We start from the raw sequence: 16,425 nt of genomic DNA, 5'->3' as shown, positions 1-16,425 counted from the left end.
GGGGAACTGAAGAGAGAGGTATATGGAGGCTGTCATGTTTATTTCCTTTTAAGCAATACCAGTTGCCTGGCAGCCCTGCTGATCCTCTGCCTCTAATACTATTAACCATAGCCCCTGAACAAGCATGCAGCATATCAGGTGTTTCAGTGGTTCAGACTTTAAAGTCAGATCTGACAAGACTAGCTGCATGCTTGTTTCTGGTTTTATTCAGATACTACTGCAGAGAAATAGACCAGCAGGGCTGCCAGGCAACTGGTATTGATTAAAAGGAAATAAACATGACAACCTCCATATAGCTCTCTCTTCAGTTCCCCTTTAAGGGCTTGTTCACACTACAAGAGCTTTTCTAAGCACTTTGTGATTTTAAAAGCTCTTGCTGATGTTATCCTATGTGTGTGTTCACATTGAAGCCATGTGATTTTGCCAAAATCTGCCACAGCATTGCATTAGCAAGAGCTTTTAAAATCTCTAGCGTTTAAAAAGCTTTTGTAGTGTTAATCAGTCCTCAGGCCTCGCTCACATTGCGTTCCAATCGCGTAGCGCTTGCGTTGGGCATTTTTGCCACAATTTTTTACTCGCTTCCCGGCGCTTGCCTGCGCGCTGCGTTTTTGTTAAAAGCACTTTTCTAAGCGCTTTTCCCGAGCGGTTTTTTAATTCACTCCCTGCCGCAAGTCAGGAAATGAACTCTTTGACCCGGAAAAGAATAAATACAATGGGCTTGATTCAGTAAACGGTGCTAACCCAGTTAGCACGCCTAAAGACTTTGGGCGTGATAACAAGGGTGCTAACTGGGTTAGCACCGTTTACTAAACTCATATCACGCGCAAAGTCCCACACGCAAAACTGACTTTAACGTCGCATGGTACGCCTATAAAGTGGCACCCAATGCGACCTTATAGGCTCATCAGGTGCGCCGTTTTTGTTGCACCGCAATGCGATGTTTCGCGCGCACCTCGCTGTGCACGTGCAAAGTTTTGCTCTCAAAGTTTTGCACGTGGGACTTAGCTTAGGCGTGATAAATTCACATCGCGCGCAAACTTTAGGCGTGATATAGGGCTTTTCACAGGCGTGCTAACACTTAGCACGGTTTACTGAATCGAGCCCAATGTATTTATTCTTAAAAATGTGAAAACAATTGCTGCACAAAGCAATTTTGTGAGCATTTTGCGCTTTTCCTATACCTTCCATTGAGGCAAAATCACCCTAAAAAATGGTCCAGGCAGCGCTTTGCTGAGCGGATCGGAAACAAACCGCTCAGATGTGAACTCTCATAGAGAATCATTGCACAAACGCTTTCAGGGCGATTTTGAAAAACCGCCAGCGCTTAAAAAAATGACAAAGCGCCTCCAGTGTGAACGAGCCCTCACAGTGTGTTTCAGTTGGCAAAACTGTTTCAGACATTACTCAGTCAAAGTCTTAAATTGTGGTTAGCCGGGCCTGTGATTCCTGTCGCTCTGACACACACTTCAAACCAAGAAAGAGACCATTATGTGCACTTTGCAGGCAGCTTCCCGTGTCACTTGTCCGATAAATGTACAGCAGACGGCATCCGTGGAGTGCAGTCCAATGAGCAGCTGGGTGACACAGGAAGAGCATGTCAGCATGTACACTCCCCCCTGTGTCACCTGTGTAATCAATGTACAGCAGACGTCATCAGTAAAGTGCAGTCCAATAAGAAGCCGGGTGACACAGGAAGAGCATGTCAGCATGTACATATGCCTGTGTCACTTGTCCGATCACTATACAGCAGATAGCATCAGTAAAGTGCAGTCCAATAAGAAGCCGGGTGACACAGGAAGAGCATGTCAGCATGTACATATGCCTGTGTCACTTGTCCGATCACTATACAGCAGACGGCATCCGTAAAGTGCAGTCCAATGAGTAGCCGGGTGACACAGGACGAGCAGGTCAGCATGTACACACACCCCTGTGTCACTTGAGATGAAATCTCTGTACACTCCAGCTTATCATGCCTACACAGTAGCACGGAACCGCATTGTATTCTCAGTGCACGAGTGGCTCTGTGCTACTGCACAGGGGCAAACACTGGATAGTGTAATGGTTAAGGGCTCTGCCTCTGACACAGGAGACCTGGGTTCAAATCTCGGCTCTGCCTATTCAGTAAGCCATCACCTGTTCAGTAAGAAGTTCTTGGGCAAGACTTCCCAACACTGCTAGCGAGTGCACTCTAGTGGCTGCCTTGCAAGTACTTTGAGTCGGACAAGAGAAAAGTGCTACACAAAAATAGGAATTATCCTGCTGACCTTTCATGGATCAGTAGTGTCTAAATCACAGACTTCAAAAGAAGCATGCAGCTAATCCAGTCGGTCTTCAGTCAGAGCACCTGATCTGCATACTTGTTCAGGGTCTATGGCTAAAGGTATTAGAGGCAGAGAATCAGCATCACATCCAAGCAATTTCAGTTGTTGAAAAGGCAATACACAGGCCCGGATTTTCATCACGGGAGCCTATAGGGCTGTGCGGGGCGTGCCGTCACCCTGAGCGCTGTTGGGAGGGGGGCGCTATAATGGAGGGGGGAGCCGGAGCCACAGGGAGGGCAGACCGACCTCCCCTCCTCTCCCGGGCCGCCCTCCGCGCTCCCCCCTCAGCTGTAGAGTGAGCAGGAAGCGCTGGATACAACTCACCTCCCTGCATTCCACGCCGATACACACGCTGCTTCCTGTTTAGCCGAAAGCAGCGTGTTGTATCAGTGTGTATGCAGAGAGGAGACCAGCGGCGAGAGAGCAGCGATTGGAACGCAGGCAGGTGAGTTGTATCCAGCGCTTCCTGCCCACTCTACAGCTGAGGGGGGAGCACGGAGGGCGGCCCGGGAGAGGAGGGGAGGGAGAGGTCGGGCTGCCCTCCCCGTGGCTCCGGCTCCCCCCTCCATTATAGGGGGGGGGGGGCAGCTACCTATCTAACCTATACAGGGGGGGGGGGGCAGCTACCTAATCTCACCTATACTTGGGGGCGCCTACCTAATCTAACCTATGCTGGGGGGCAGCTACCTATCTAACCTATACTGGGGGCACCTTCCTAATCTCACCTATACTTGGGGGCACCTACCAAATCTAACCTATACTGAGGGGGCAGCTACCTAATCTAACCTATACTGGGGGGCACCTACCTAATCTACCTTATACTGGGGGGCACCCACCTAATCTAACCTATACTGGGGGGGCACCTACCTAATCTAACCTATACTGGGGGGCAGCTACCTATCTAACCTATACTGGGGGGCAGCTACCTATACTGGGGGGCACCTACCTAATCTAACCTATACTGGGGGGCACCTACCTAATCTAGCGTATACTGGGGGGCAGCTACCTAATCTAACCTATACTGGGGGGCACCTATCTAACCTAACCTATACTGGGGGGCAGCTACCTAATCTAACCTATACTGGGGGCAGCTACCTATCTAATCTATACTGGGGGGGCACCTACCTATCTAACCTATACTGGGGGGCAGCTACCTAATCTAACCTATACTGGTGGGCACCTACCTAATCTAGCCTATACTGGGGGGCACCTACCTAACCTAGCCTATACTGGGGGGCAGCTACCTACTCTAAGCTATACTGGGGGGCATCTACCTATCTAACCTATACTGGGGGCACCTACCTAATCTAACCTATACTGGGGGGCACCTACCTAATCTAACCTATACTGGGGGCACCGACCTAATCTAGCCTATACTGGGGGGCAGCTACCTAATCTAACCTATACTGAGGGGCAGCTACCTAATCTAACCTATACTGGGGGGCACCTACCTATCTAACCTATACTGAGGGGCAGCTACCTATCTAACCTATACTGGGGGGCAGCTACCCATCTAACCTATACTGGGGGGCAGCTACCTATCTTACCTGTATTGGGGGCACCTACCTACCTAGCTAGCCTATACAGGTGGCAACTATACTGGCTATCAATATTGGAGGCACCTACCTAACTAACCTATACTAGGGGGGCACCTACCTATCTAATCTATACTGGGGGGGCAGCTACCCATCTAACCTATGCTGGGGGCAACTATTCTGGCTACCTATATTAGAGGCACCCAGCTAGCTAACCTGTACTGGGGCACCTACCTATCTAATTTATACCGGGGGCGCCTGCCTATCTAACCTATTCTGGGGGCAACTATACTGGCTACCTATACTGGAGGCACCTACCTGGCTAACCTATACCGGGGGCAACTATACTGGCTCACCTATGCCTGGTGTGCCTATTCTTGGCTACCTATACTGGGGGGACCTATACTAAGTGCAACTAGACCTGGCTAACCTATACTGCGGGCACCCATACCCTGCTCCGGGGGGGGGGGGGGGCGCAATTTTTACACCCTCACCCTGGGTGCAATTTAGCCTAGGAACTGCACTGTGTCCTGGCACCCTATAGACTTCACCCTCCATGAACCTACAAACCCTGCCGAACTGCACTGCAAATGTGCTGGCCCAGCAGTCACTTCCCCCTTACTTCCCCTGTTCATCATAGGTAGCTACAGGTGTCCCTTAGCATTAGGTAGGCTTAGGTACCCTCAGAATTAAGTAACTAGTGCTGCCCCGGCTGAGGGGAGATCTCATCAGTGGAATGCCAGGAGCAGGGCAAGTAACCTCTCATTTACACTCTGCTAGGAACTCTGCATAGGGAAGGAGGGAGGGAGGCCCTAGGGAAGAGACGTGAGCCGCCTTTCCATCATCAGGCGCCTGCAGGCACTGCCTACAGTGCCTTATAGTAAATCCTGCACTGGAAATATGTCAGCCTCCGTATCCCTCTCACTTTTAATTCCCTTTAACGACTTGTGGCAAATATTACCGGAATCTCTATGCAGGCTGAAACTAGACCAATCATATGCATTTCCTGTCAGTTGGACTACATTTAGCATGTATAATAATTGCATTGTTGGAAAAACTGGCAATTCATCGTAATTCGCCTCTAGCAGTGGAATAGGACTGTGATGGACGTAAAGTAATACAGTAACATAAAACAATTTCAGGTTACAAACATTTCAGTTTAGGATGGAAATCTCCTAGCTATGAGAACGTGACTGTTAGCAGAGGACAATTCAGTCTGGAAGAACGCAGGATTAATAAAGGCTACACAGTAAACAAGGATCATGCTGCAGGAGGACACCAGTCATATCAGTGTGAGAGAAGACAGGTCAGGGAACATGCAGTACAGATCCTTTCCCTAGATTGGCTCAGATTTCCTTCTGTACAGGGAAGGAGGTGACAGAATAGCTGCGATCAGGATAGGCAAGTGACATACGGTCTGCTGTAAGCCGTGGAGCAGATAGGCAGAGATCTAACCAACAAATGTTCATCTGGGTAATACCTTTAATGAGTAACTGTACATCCTGTGTGCATACATAGTTATGATCCAGTTCTTTATCATGCCTGAAGAGAAAAATTAAAGTGGACCTGAACTCTTGCACACAACAGAAGGAAAACAGAAAAATACGCCCTTTTATGTATTTAGAGAGTTTAGCCTGTCTAATCCCTCCTCATCTGTGACTAATCACCACTGTAATTTGATCTCTCAGCCATGTCAGCTGGCTGCCTCGGCAGAGCAGCTAATTTGTAAACACAGGATGTTAACCCTATGTCTGGTGTAGACACACTGCAGATTTATTGCAGGATTTGTATTCGTTGTAACAAAGAGGTTTTTTTCTTTAAAGGTTATCTTTTAGAGCAGAGCGGAAGTTCTAAGTTCAGGTCCGCCTTAAAGGGCACCTGTAACCTTAATAGCTACAACTTTTGTAGGTCGAGGCTTCGCCAGTCTCCCAACACTCCTCCTGTGCTGCGCCGGGACTCTCTAAGCAATTTTCAACATAAAAGTCAAAGATCACTCCAGGCCGCACTGTGAACGAATGCGGTCAACATGTCACCCATGCCCTCAGATTTGCACGGCTTTTCCTCCATGCACAAGCGCTTGGTTCTGTGCTACAGCTGGTGGGTGCGAGCCCACCAGCACCTACACAGTGCAGCTGAACCTATACACTGAGGGGAGCGCTGCCACGAAGGTAAAGAGGGGGGTCCCGGCCAGCAGCAGATCAGGGTAGCCTCTGGTTGCACAGTCAGTCACAGGCTTACATTCAAACCTGAACATCGTGTGAAGGAAAAGAGAGATCCAGGAGCAACTCGCCATGTTAAGCTGCAATAAAACTTCATCAACTTTAATACATTTCTTTCATAAAATACATCAGTGGCATAAAGCAAATGCTGCCTCCTGAATGCTAAGTATATGCGGTTTGTTTGTCTTTATGCCACTGATGTATTTTATGGAAGAAATGTATTAAAGTTGATGAAGTTTTATTGAAGCTTAACATGGTGAGTTGCTCCTGGATCGCTCTTTTCCTTCACATGATGCCCTAATTAGCACTGTTCTTTTATCCGGATGTTGCACCGCTGATGAAAGTGATACTAGGCATTAAAGGCACAGGTGTGCACTCGCTTTTTCCTCTTCTGTTATTTTTACTTTAAAACCTGAGCCCAGAACTTCCCCTCTGCTTTAAAAGATAAGCAACAGCATAACAACCTTTAAAAAAACATTTATTAGTTACAGCTTAAAGAACTTCTGCAATAAATCTGCAGTGAGTCTACTTCCTACTTTCACAGAAGCAGACATAGGCTTAACATCCTTTGTTTACAAATTAGCTGCTCTGCCATGGCAGAGGAGATTCCTGAGCTGACACAGCTGAGAGATAAAATTACAGTTAGTCACAGATGAGAGGGAATTAGGCTAAACTCTCTATGTTTTCCTTCTGTGCTGTGCAAGCGTTCAGGTCCACTTTAACGTCTGCAATAAACTACGTACAGTTAGTGATTAAAAGCATTACCTGAATCAGTGTTTGATGTTTAAGTGTCAGTATTCAGAACATAACTGAGATGAAGTCAGGGTAAATATCAGAGAAAAAAGTAGCAGGAGACACAATCAAGAGGGACAATATAGAAATATTACACAGATGTGAGGGACCATGTCTGGGGACAGTACCAGAGGAAGGATATGAGGCCATACACAATAACTGAAGGCAGGGTGCAGTATTGCTTCTATAAAGAGCAGAATAGGTAGCAGAATCAGACAAATCTGTGGCCGCAGGGATGGGAGTGGAGGCAGGAGGGGATTTCCAATGAAGTGACCTAAACTATTTGTTAAAGGATACCTGAAGTGACATGTGACATCATGGTGAGATAGACATGTGTATGTACAGTGCCTAGCACACAAATAACTATGCTATGTTCCTTTTTTTCTTTCTCTGCCTGAAAGAGTTAAAGATCAGGTATGTAAGTGGCTGACTCGGTCCTGACTCAGACAGGAAGTGACTACAGTGTGACCCTCGCTGATAAGAAATTTCCCTTTTTAGCTCTCAGCCACTTATATACCTGATATTTAACTCTTTCAGGCAACGAAATAAAAAAAAGGAACACAGCATAGATACTTGTGTGCTAGGCACTGTACATACACATGTCCACCTCATCATGTCACATGTCACCTCGGGTATCCTTTAAAAGAATGTAACTTAAAGAGACTCTGAAGCGAGTCTAAATTTACTTTTTTAACATGCAGTAATGTTATTCAGTATAATCGCTGCTAAAACGCCACTATCCCGCAGCAACAAAACGAGGTGTTTATACCCCCAAATCCCCCCTGCAAAATCCACGACTTCCTTGGTCGTGGATTTTGCTGCTCATGGAGGCAGAGCTTTCAGCTGTAGCTCTGCCTCCATGCGCGTCAATCTGTGAAGGAAGATTGAGAGGGGCGGGGAGAGGCGGCGATCAGCGGGGATTGACGCACTGAGAGGCAGAGCTGCAGCTGAAAGCTCTGCCTCTTCAGTAATCGCTCCCCGGACACCACGGAGGGGATTTGGTGGGTAAAAGCTGCTCATTTTGCAGGGGGATAGCGGCGTTTTAGCAGGGGTTATATTGCTTCACATGACTGCATGTTAAAAAAAGTAAATTTAGACTCGCTTCAGAGTCTCTTTAAGGGATAGATAGGAACTGTGATAGCAGAAGGCATCCTACCTAATAAATCCCCTGTGTCTCATGTCCCTGTGTGTGTGTTTTTCCATAGTGCTCATGTGCAGAGACACTGAGGGGGAATGACGCGCGGCTTGCAGGGGAGGATAGGGCCAAGGGGCGGGCGGGTGCATGCGCGGCGGGCACATGTGCGCTGACATGCGGCGGTGACAGACCTAGAGCCCATTTTTAAATGGGCTTAGGTCGCCTAGTTATATATACGGTAATAAAATAGTGCATTGTGAAGTGAAGCTGAGAACAGTAGGAAAACCATTGATAAAATGTAGGCATATGCAGAAGAAAACTGAAGTGTTATGCCGAGAACCAAGGAAACAAATAAAGCGGCCGAAAGAAGAGTTGGTCTTGTTGTCCTTACCCATTGGATTCTGTATAAGACCCCCAAAGTGGTCTGTCTTCTATGGATAGTATGAATAATCGCTGCTGATGCAACTATGAGGACTACATTCCCAGAGAGCCTGACTTACAACTCGAGGGGCGGGGGAATGTCGCAAGGCGGGGGGGAATTTGTTGCATGTGGAGATACAGGACAGCGACGGAAGTAAAATGCCATGATATGTGGGACATACATGTTAGAGAATGCAAGAAAAGAGACTAGCTTGGATTATCATGGCAGAGTACCTCATAGGGACTATATGGATGATTTCAGGGCTAATTTTTAAAATAATGGGAGGGAAAATGATGAGGAACTCAAGGTTTTGATCCGTGCCGCTAAATAATGATTTGGCAAAAATTGGCATAATATGGGTTCAAAATATGAGCGAGAACAAATCAATCAGCCCAAAAAACAGCCAACTGCTCTTTGCCCATTTTTGCTGGGTGTAGAGTAAAGGGGATGACTAGAGACTCATCAAATAGTCACACATACTGTAACCATGGGTGACTACTCTAATGTCTATGGTGCTGTGCCCAGGGGTTTCTCTAAGATGTTCAGTAATAAGTAATGACACATCCACTCTTCATCCCAGCAGCAGTCAACAAAACATGTAGGATGTCTGTGTTAGGGGTGTGGCCTAGTAATAGGGCAGGGCTTAGAGTCCACCAACCGCTACATGGTAGCAGGAACACTTATGGTTTTAGCGTGTTATTTCAGGGTTGGGTGAAAATCACAAACTCCCATTAGCTTCTAGTAAAGTGCACTTGTAGTTATGCAATAATCAGAATCTCTGGAATGGGAACAAGGGAAGCAGATAGTATCACAATCTGTACACAGTAAAGAGCCCCTGTATTCCTGAAAGGTCCTCATCCCTGAGGCATATATGTGAAATACCAGCAGATTTGTATTTCTACAAACAAACAGAGCAGAATCAACCACAAGGCAACCTAGGCTACTGCCTAGGGCCTGGTGGGCATCAAGGGGCCCCGCTGCCACTTTCTCTGACCACTCTCCCACCTCAACTTACCAAAAAGACTATAGGAGGAAGTGGAAATATCTTGCCTTGGGCCCCATTTCATCTTAATCCTTTACTGCTAAACCATAATGAACAGTGTACTGTGCAGCCACGCCTCCTCTCTGATTGGCTATTCCTAGCTGTCAGTCAGAGGTTTGATGGAGTGTGCTCCAGGTGATTGAATGATCACATGGGGAATAGTTTATAGAGGAAAGGGCTGTTTCTAAGAATACAGGGAACATGTACTCTTTACACATCCCCCAATTTCAACCTTATGAAAAAATAAAGGGGCCTAATATGGTGGACACCTCCAACCCCGCAGAAAATATGTCCCAACTCCAGACAACAATCTCTACCATAAGGCTCATATAAATGGACTATAAACGATGGATCGTTGCGCCAAACGACGATCGCTAAAGATATGACGCCAGAGCACTGCATGGTGCCATTGTTCTCGCCACTTCCCCGCGCACCGGAAACCGATTCGTCACAAGTCCTTGTCATCTATCTGCCCCCACATAGTAACATGTGTGTCATCAGCCAGAGGCGATGCCATTTACGTACAGCATCGTGGCTGGTCTGTTGCCCAGATGGGATCAGATCCCTTGGGCGACAGAGGTCAGGTGAGTATGCAGCCTTAGTATAATATATTACTGCTTGCACAGAGCATGGATTAGTTCATTAGGAGCTGCTAATCGGCTGCCCAAGTACAAAAGTTTTATATCACTAAGCACATATCCTTCTCACTTTTATCACTGTATAATAATGTGGGTTGTTCCGGTCTTGTATCCCCCCTCTTTTACTGCACAGTGTTAGCTCCAGAAGTACAAGTGCATGTTAAGCTTTGATTAGACGCGTCCCAGTTAGTCCACATGTACTACAAGCTGAACAGGTTACCTGGCATGTTCCCCACACTGAATAGTATTACCTGGGCGTTTCCCAGTATTTTGGGCGTCCCAGTTTTGTGGTCTCACTGCTGCACCCGTTTGGTGCCGGCTCGTTTCACAATCTGTGCCCCTTTCCTCCCGTCTCCGACCTCTGACCTCAGAGAGTCAAATTCGTCCTCTGCCTGCCGTGGGCAGCCCGGTGAGAGCAACATGGGATTTTTAGGGATGGGGAGATGAAAAGGGCACACATGGACAACAGAGGTACACGTGGATACAGAGAGACAAGGAATACACAACGACAATACACGGGACAGAGAGAGAGATGGGAGAATGAGTATTGAGCACAAAACATAAGACAGAACAAGAGAAAGAACAAGTACAGGACAAAGGTCAGTAAACTGAGCAAAAACCAATGAACTGCGTGAGGGAAAATGCAAATGTACACATATCACTGCTGCAACCCATCGAGCCAAAGATGGAAATGAAGTGTATGATTTCAAAGAGCAAGGTGTGTGCAGCTTTGGGCTGGGCTGTGTGTGTATTTGCATCAGAGTACAAATCTACAGTGTAGAAGTAAAACAGAGAAAGAGGTGTGAGCTGCAAGTATGATTTAATGCCCCCCCAAAAATAAAAAAACAAAACAAAAACACCTCACATCAGAAGTAGTGCTGATCACTCACACTGCTGTTTTCTGTAATGCAGAAGCATGTGCTGACTCCTCCCTACTTCTAGATGCTGCCCCCCATGTTGGCCAATCACCGCAACTCAAGCTTCTGCTTTTGCTGGTCTTAAAAGGAACCTGAACCTAGTAAAATTATTTAAAATAAACACATGCTATACCGACAGTTCCTCTCAGAAGCTCACCATTTTCTTCTAACAACATTCCTTCCAGTTCCAATTACATTTAGTCAGAACTGGAAGCCCAAGATACGCATTTCTGAAAAGCAGACAAAAGTGCACTAGTGTGTTCAGGCCCTTAGGGTCTTTTTCCTCTATATCAGTTGCCAGGGCCGGTTCTAGACTTTTTGTCCCCCCCCCGTATGGATAGTATAATTGCCCCCAGTACAGGTAGCAAGGAGGGGGTAGCAGCCAGGAAGGGGGAGTAGCGGGTACATCGGTGGGGAGGGGGGTAGGACCTCCCTCCCTCACCTAGGGTTCCCCCGTCCGGCTATTTGTGCAGCATTTAAGTCAGCTGTGAGCAGGGAAGCAATGACTCACCTTCTTCCGTGTTCCAGTGCTGCGTTCCACCGCTCGTGTCACTTCCTTCAGAAGTACAGTGGGCAGCATTACAGGAAGTGACGCTAGCGGTGGGACGCAACGCATGGAACGGAAGGTGAGTCATTGCTTCCCCGCTTGCTGCAAATTTAAATGCTGTGCAAAAAGCTGGACGGGGAGTGCGGACCGGGGAGCCCATGTGGGGGGGCTGACCCTCCTGCCCACCGCTGTGCCTGCTGCTCCCCCTTCCTGGCTGCTACCCCCTCCAGCTCAGCGGCCCCACCCACCCACGGCCAGGCGGGTGCCGCCCCCAGACTCCCACCACCTGAAAAAGACGCCTCATTTGGCATCATGGGTTGGGTGGGCCTGTCAGTTGCTCTTAGTTGCTCATGTTGTTGCACTGCTTTGCACAAACTGGGCTCTCCAGTAACAGGCAGGGAGCCTCTGAGCATAGGGTGAATCCAACTGCCCCCCTCCCTAGCACAACCATATCATCCGGCCTGTGCAGTGGGGAAAGGATTTTCATACCTGTGTCATTTTTGCCAATTAGCACTGGCAGACAGTTTATGTAGCCATATACTTTGTTTTTTTTTAATTTTGTGTCATTTTTACTCTTACATTACTCTTTCAAAATACATTAAAATGTTTATGAGCAACAGAGATAAAGCCTCCCATCTCTGCACACATTTCAGCAATATATTATAATGACATTAGGAGTGTTTTGTGGTCATATTTTATCTGTTTCAATAATTATCATTCTTTATTTATTTTGATACTGATAAGTTATTGCAGTTATGGTGTTTCCTAAACCGCTCCATCTGTTACCTGCACCTGAACTGACACCTGTACAAACTGCAGTTCCATCCCCATCTGTTACCTGAACATGAAACTGACACCTGTACAAACTGCAGGTCCTTCCCCATCTGTTACCTGCACATAAACTGACACCTGTACAAACTGGAATTCCATCCCCATCTGTTACCTGCACATGAACTGACACCTGTACAAACTGCAGTTCCATCCCCATCTGTTACCTGCACATAAACTGACACCTGTACAAACTGGAATTCCATCCCCATCTGTTACCTGCACATGAAACTGACACCTGTACAAACTGCAGGTCCATCCCCATCTGTTTCCTGCACCTAAACTGACACCTGTACAAACTGCAGGTCCTTCCCCATCTGTTACCTGCACATGAACTGACACCTGTACAAACTGCAGTTCCTTCCCCATCTGTTACCTGCACATAAACTGACACCTGTACAAACTGGAATTCCATCCCCATCTGTTACCTGCACATGAAACTGACACCTGTACAAACTGCAGGTCCATCCCCATCTGTTTCCTGCACCTAAACTGACACCTGTACAAACTGCAGGTCCTTCCCCATCTGTTACCTGCACATGAACTGACACCTGTACAAACTGCAGGTCCATCCCCATCTGTTTCCTGCACCTAAACTGACACCTGTACAAACTGCAGGTCCTTCCCCATCTGTTACCTGCACATGAACTGACACCTGTACAAACTGCAGGTCCTTCCCCATATGTTACCTGAATATGAACTGACACCTGTACAAACTGCAGGTCCTTCCCCATCTGTTACCTGAACATGAACTGACACCTGTACAAACTGCAGGTCCTTCCCCATCTGTTACCAGCACATGAGCTGACACCTGTACAAACTGCAGGTCCTTCCCCATCTGTTACCAGCACATGAACTGACACCTGTACAAACTGCAGGTCCTTCCTCATCTGTTACCTGCACCTGAACTGACACCTGTACAAACTGCAGGTCCTTCCCCATCTGTTACCTGCACCTGAACTGACACCTGTACAAGCTGCAGGTCCTTCCCCATCTGTTACCTGCACCTGAACTGACACCTGTACAAACTGCAGGTCCTTCCCCATCTGTTACCAGCACATGAACTGACACCTGTACAAACTGCAGGTCCTTCCTCATCTGTTACCTGCACCTGAACTGACACCTGTACAAACTGCAGGTCCTTCCCCATCTGTTACCTGCACCTGAACTGACACCTGTACAAGCTGCAGGTCCTTCCCCATCTGTTACCTGCACCTGAACTGACACCTGTACAAACTGCAGGTCCTTCCCCATCTGTTACCTGCACCTGAACTGACACCTGTACAAGCTGCAGGTCCTTCCCCATCTGTTACCAGCACATGAACTGACACCTGTACAAACTGCAGGTCCTTCCTCATCTGTTACCTGCACCTGAACTGACACCTGTACAAACTGCAGGTCCTTCCCCATCTGTTACCTGCACCTGAACTGACACCTGTACAAGCTGCAGGTCCTTCCCCATCTGTTACCTGCACCTGAACTGACACCTGTACAAACTGCAGGTCCTTCCCCATCTGTTACCTGCACCTGAACTGACACCTGTACAAGCTGCAGGTCCTTCCCCATCTGTTACCTGCACCTGAACTGACACCTGTACAAACTGCAGGTCCTTCCCCATCTGTTACCTGCACCTGAACTGACACCTGTACAAGCTGCAGGTCCTTCCTCATCTGTTACCTGCACCTGAACTGACACCTGTACAAACTGCAGGTCCTTCCCCATCTGTTACCTGCACCTGAACTGACACCTGTACAAACTGCAGGTCCTTCCCCATCTGTTACCTGCACCTGAACTGACACCTGTACAAACTGCAGGTCCTTCCCCATCTGTTACCTGCACCTGAACTGACACCTGTACAAGCTGCAGGTCCTTCCCCATCTGTTACCTGCACCTGAACTGACACCTGTACAAACTGCAGGTCCTTCCCCATCTGTTACCTGCACCTGAACTGACACCTGTACAAACTGCAGGTCCTTCCTCATCTGTTACCTGCACCTGAACTGACACCTGTACAAACTGCAGGTCCTTCCCCATCTGTTACCTGCACCTGAACTGACACCTGTACAAACTGCAGGTCCTTCCTCATCTGTTACCTGCACCTGAACTGACACCTGTACAAACTGCAGGTCCGTCCCCATCTGTTACCTGCACATGAACTGACACCTGTACAAACTGCAGATCCTTCCCCATCAGTTTCCTGCACCTAAACTGACACCTGTACAAACTGCAGTTCCATTCCCATCTGTTACATGCACCTAAACTGACACCTGTACAAACTGCTGTTCCTTCCCCATTTGTTATCTGCACATAAACTGACACCTGTTTAAACTGCAGTTCCTTCCCCATCTGTTTCCTGTACAGTAACTGACACCTGTACAAACTGCAGGTCCTTCCCCATCTGTTTCCTGTACAGTAACTGACACCTGTACAAACTGAAATTCCTTCTTCATATGTTACCTGCGCAAAACTGTCGCCTGTACAAACTGCAGTTCCTTCCCCTGGTGAGAAACATCAGCTCATAAATGTCATAATCCATAAAGGGGCAGTACACGACTTTGCACCAGTTACGACAGAGCTGGGCGAGGATTGGTGAATAAAAGCAAATGGGGCGGAGCATAACTCTCCACTTAACATTAGTCTATTAGCGATGGAGGCACTGGAAGAGGCACTGTAAACTGAATGGAGTCTAGCTGTACAATTCAGTGAAACATGCATGGATAATATTGTAACACCTCTTGCTGCTGTCTGAGTCTGCAGGAACCTTGTGTAATGCAAGACAATGGTAGAACAATTAGCACGTTTACAGGCTCAGCTTTAACTAGTAAAGACCAGTTAGGCTTGGTTCACATATAAAAAAGTGTCCAGTACTGTCCTGTCAGTTTTCGACAGCTGGCATCAGTTTTGCATGTGTTTCTATAGATGTGTTCACACTTAAATCTCATCATTTCCGGGCCGGTCCAGGCCTGGTTCACACATATTTGTGCACATATCTGGTCCAGTCTAGTACTGGCCAGTCCTGTCAGTTATGCATCAATTTTGCATATGTTAATCAGTTTTACCTGACTGGGCCAGAAATGTACACCTTTCATGTGTGAACACACCCTTAGAAACACATACAAAACTGATATCAACTGACAGGACAGGACAGGACATCTTTTTATGTGTGAACCAACTTTTCTGTATTTGTGTGGTTCAGTTAATTACAATCTATGCATACTAAATCCATGAGGACACAAGACTGTTCTATGGCACTGTAATGGCACAACTGTTCAGTGTACAATACGCCTGTGGTAAATAAGTGACAGAATGGTAATGAGGGATGTATATGAAGGGTATCCAGATGTCTTACCTCTCGGTGCAGCACTGCGTACTTCAGGTAATTGGGAGTCTCACTCTCAAGCTCTTCTGGCTCTTGCAATGTCCCCTCAATAATCAAGTCCTCATTGTCCCCCAAATCCGTGGACCCTGGTGGCCCCACCCTGCGCAGGACCTTTCGCACTATCTGTAAGAGATACCAGACAGCATTGACATTATGCTCTGCATATAACAAGTGTGACTTCATGCCCCCCACATAAAAAAACACGGCTTCATGGTCTCCCATATAACAAGTGCAGCCTTGTGGTCCTCACATTACAAGTAAAGCCTCATAGTCATCCCTTTATCAAGTGTAGCCTCATGTTCCCTGTGTAACAAGTGCTGCCCTTCAACCCACCATATAACGTGCTAGCTTGTGGGCTGTGTATAACAAGTTAAGTCTTATGTCCCCTTAAAGGAGTACTGAGGTGAAAAGCTTAGGGGAAACAGAGGCCATCCATAGGTCCCGCCACCTGAGCAATCACTGACTGTGGTGGCAGTTTACTTCTGTGGCTCAGTCAGCTGGTAATTCAGTCTGGTACAGGCCCTGACCATAGAAAGTGAGTGATCTTTGAACTGGATCTAGTAGGTTATGCATGCACAGAAGCTCAGTGACACTATTTTCTGCTGGTGTTCAATCGCTATGTGATGCCGCGTAAAGAGAGAAAGAGTGGTG

The 16,425-nt window shown here is 47.4% G+C and overlaps 1 protein-coding gene across 11 annotated transcripts in view; it reads right to left on the bottom strand.

Moving 5' to 3' along the window:
- ANK1 (ankyrin 1) overlaps window positions 1–16,425 on the bottom strand; it is a 460,733-nt gene that overhangs the window by 16,276 nt on the left and 428,032 nt on the right. For 10 of the 11 annotated variants that reach the window (XM_068274645.1, XM_068274648.1, XM_068274646.1 and 7 more), the window contains 2 exons: window positions 15,745–15,897; window positions 10,355–10,495 (listed from right to left, as the gene is read on the bottom strand). In XM_068274645.1, coding sequence (XP_068130746.1) covers window positions 10,397–10,495; window positions 15,745–15,897 — 252 coding nt within the window. In that variant the 3' untranslated portion in view covers window positions 10,355–10,396. The remainder of the gene's footprint in view (window positions 1–10,354; window positions 10,496–15,744; window positions 15,898–16,425) is intronic. The other variant, XM_068274649.1, reaches the window with a different exon arrangement.

The sequence above is a fragment of the Hyperolius riggenbachi genome, chromosome 3 (assembly GCF_040937935.1).
Source record: "Hyperolius riggenbachi isolate aHypRig1 chromosome 3, aHypRig1.pri, whole genome shotgun sequence".
Lineage (NCBI taxonomy): Eukaryota > Metazoa > Chordata > Amphibia > Anura > Hyperoliidae > Hyperolius > Hyperolius riggenbachi.
Note: the sequence above shows the minus strand (reverse complement) of the source record. Positions and strands in the feature narration are given on the sequence as shown.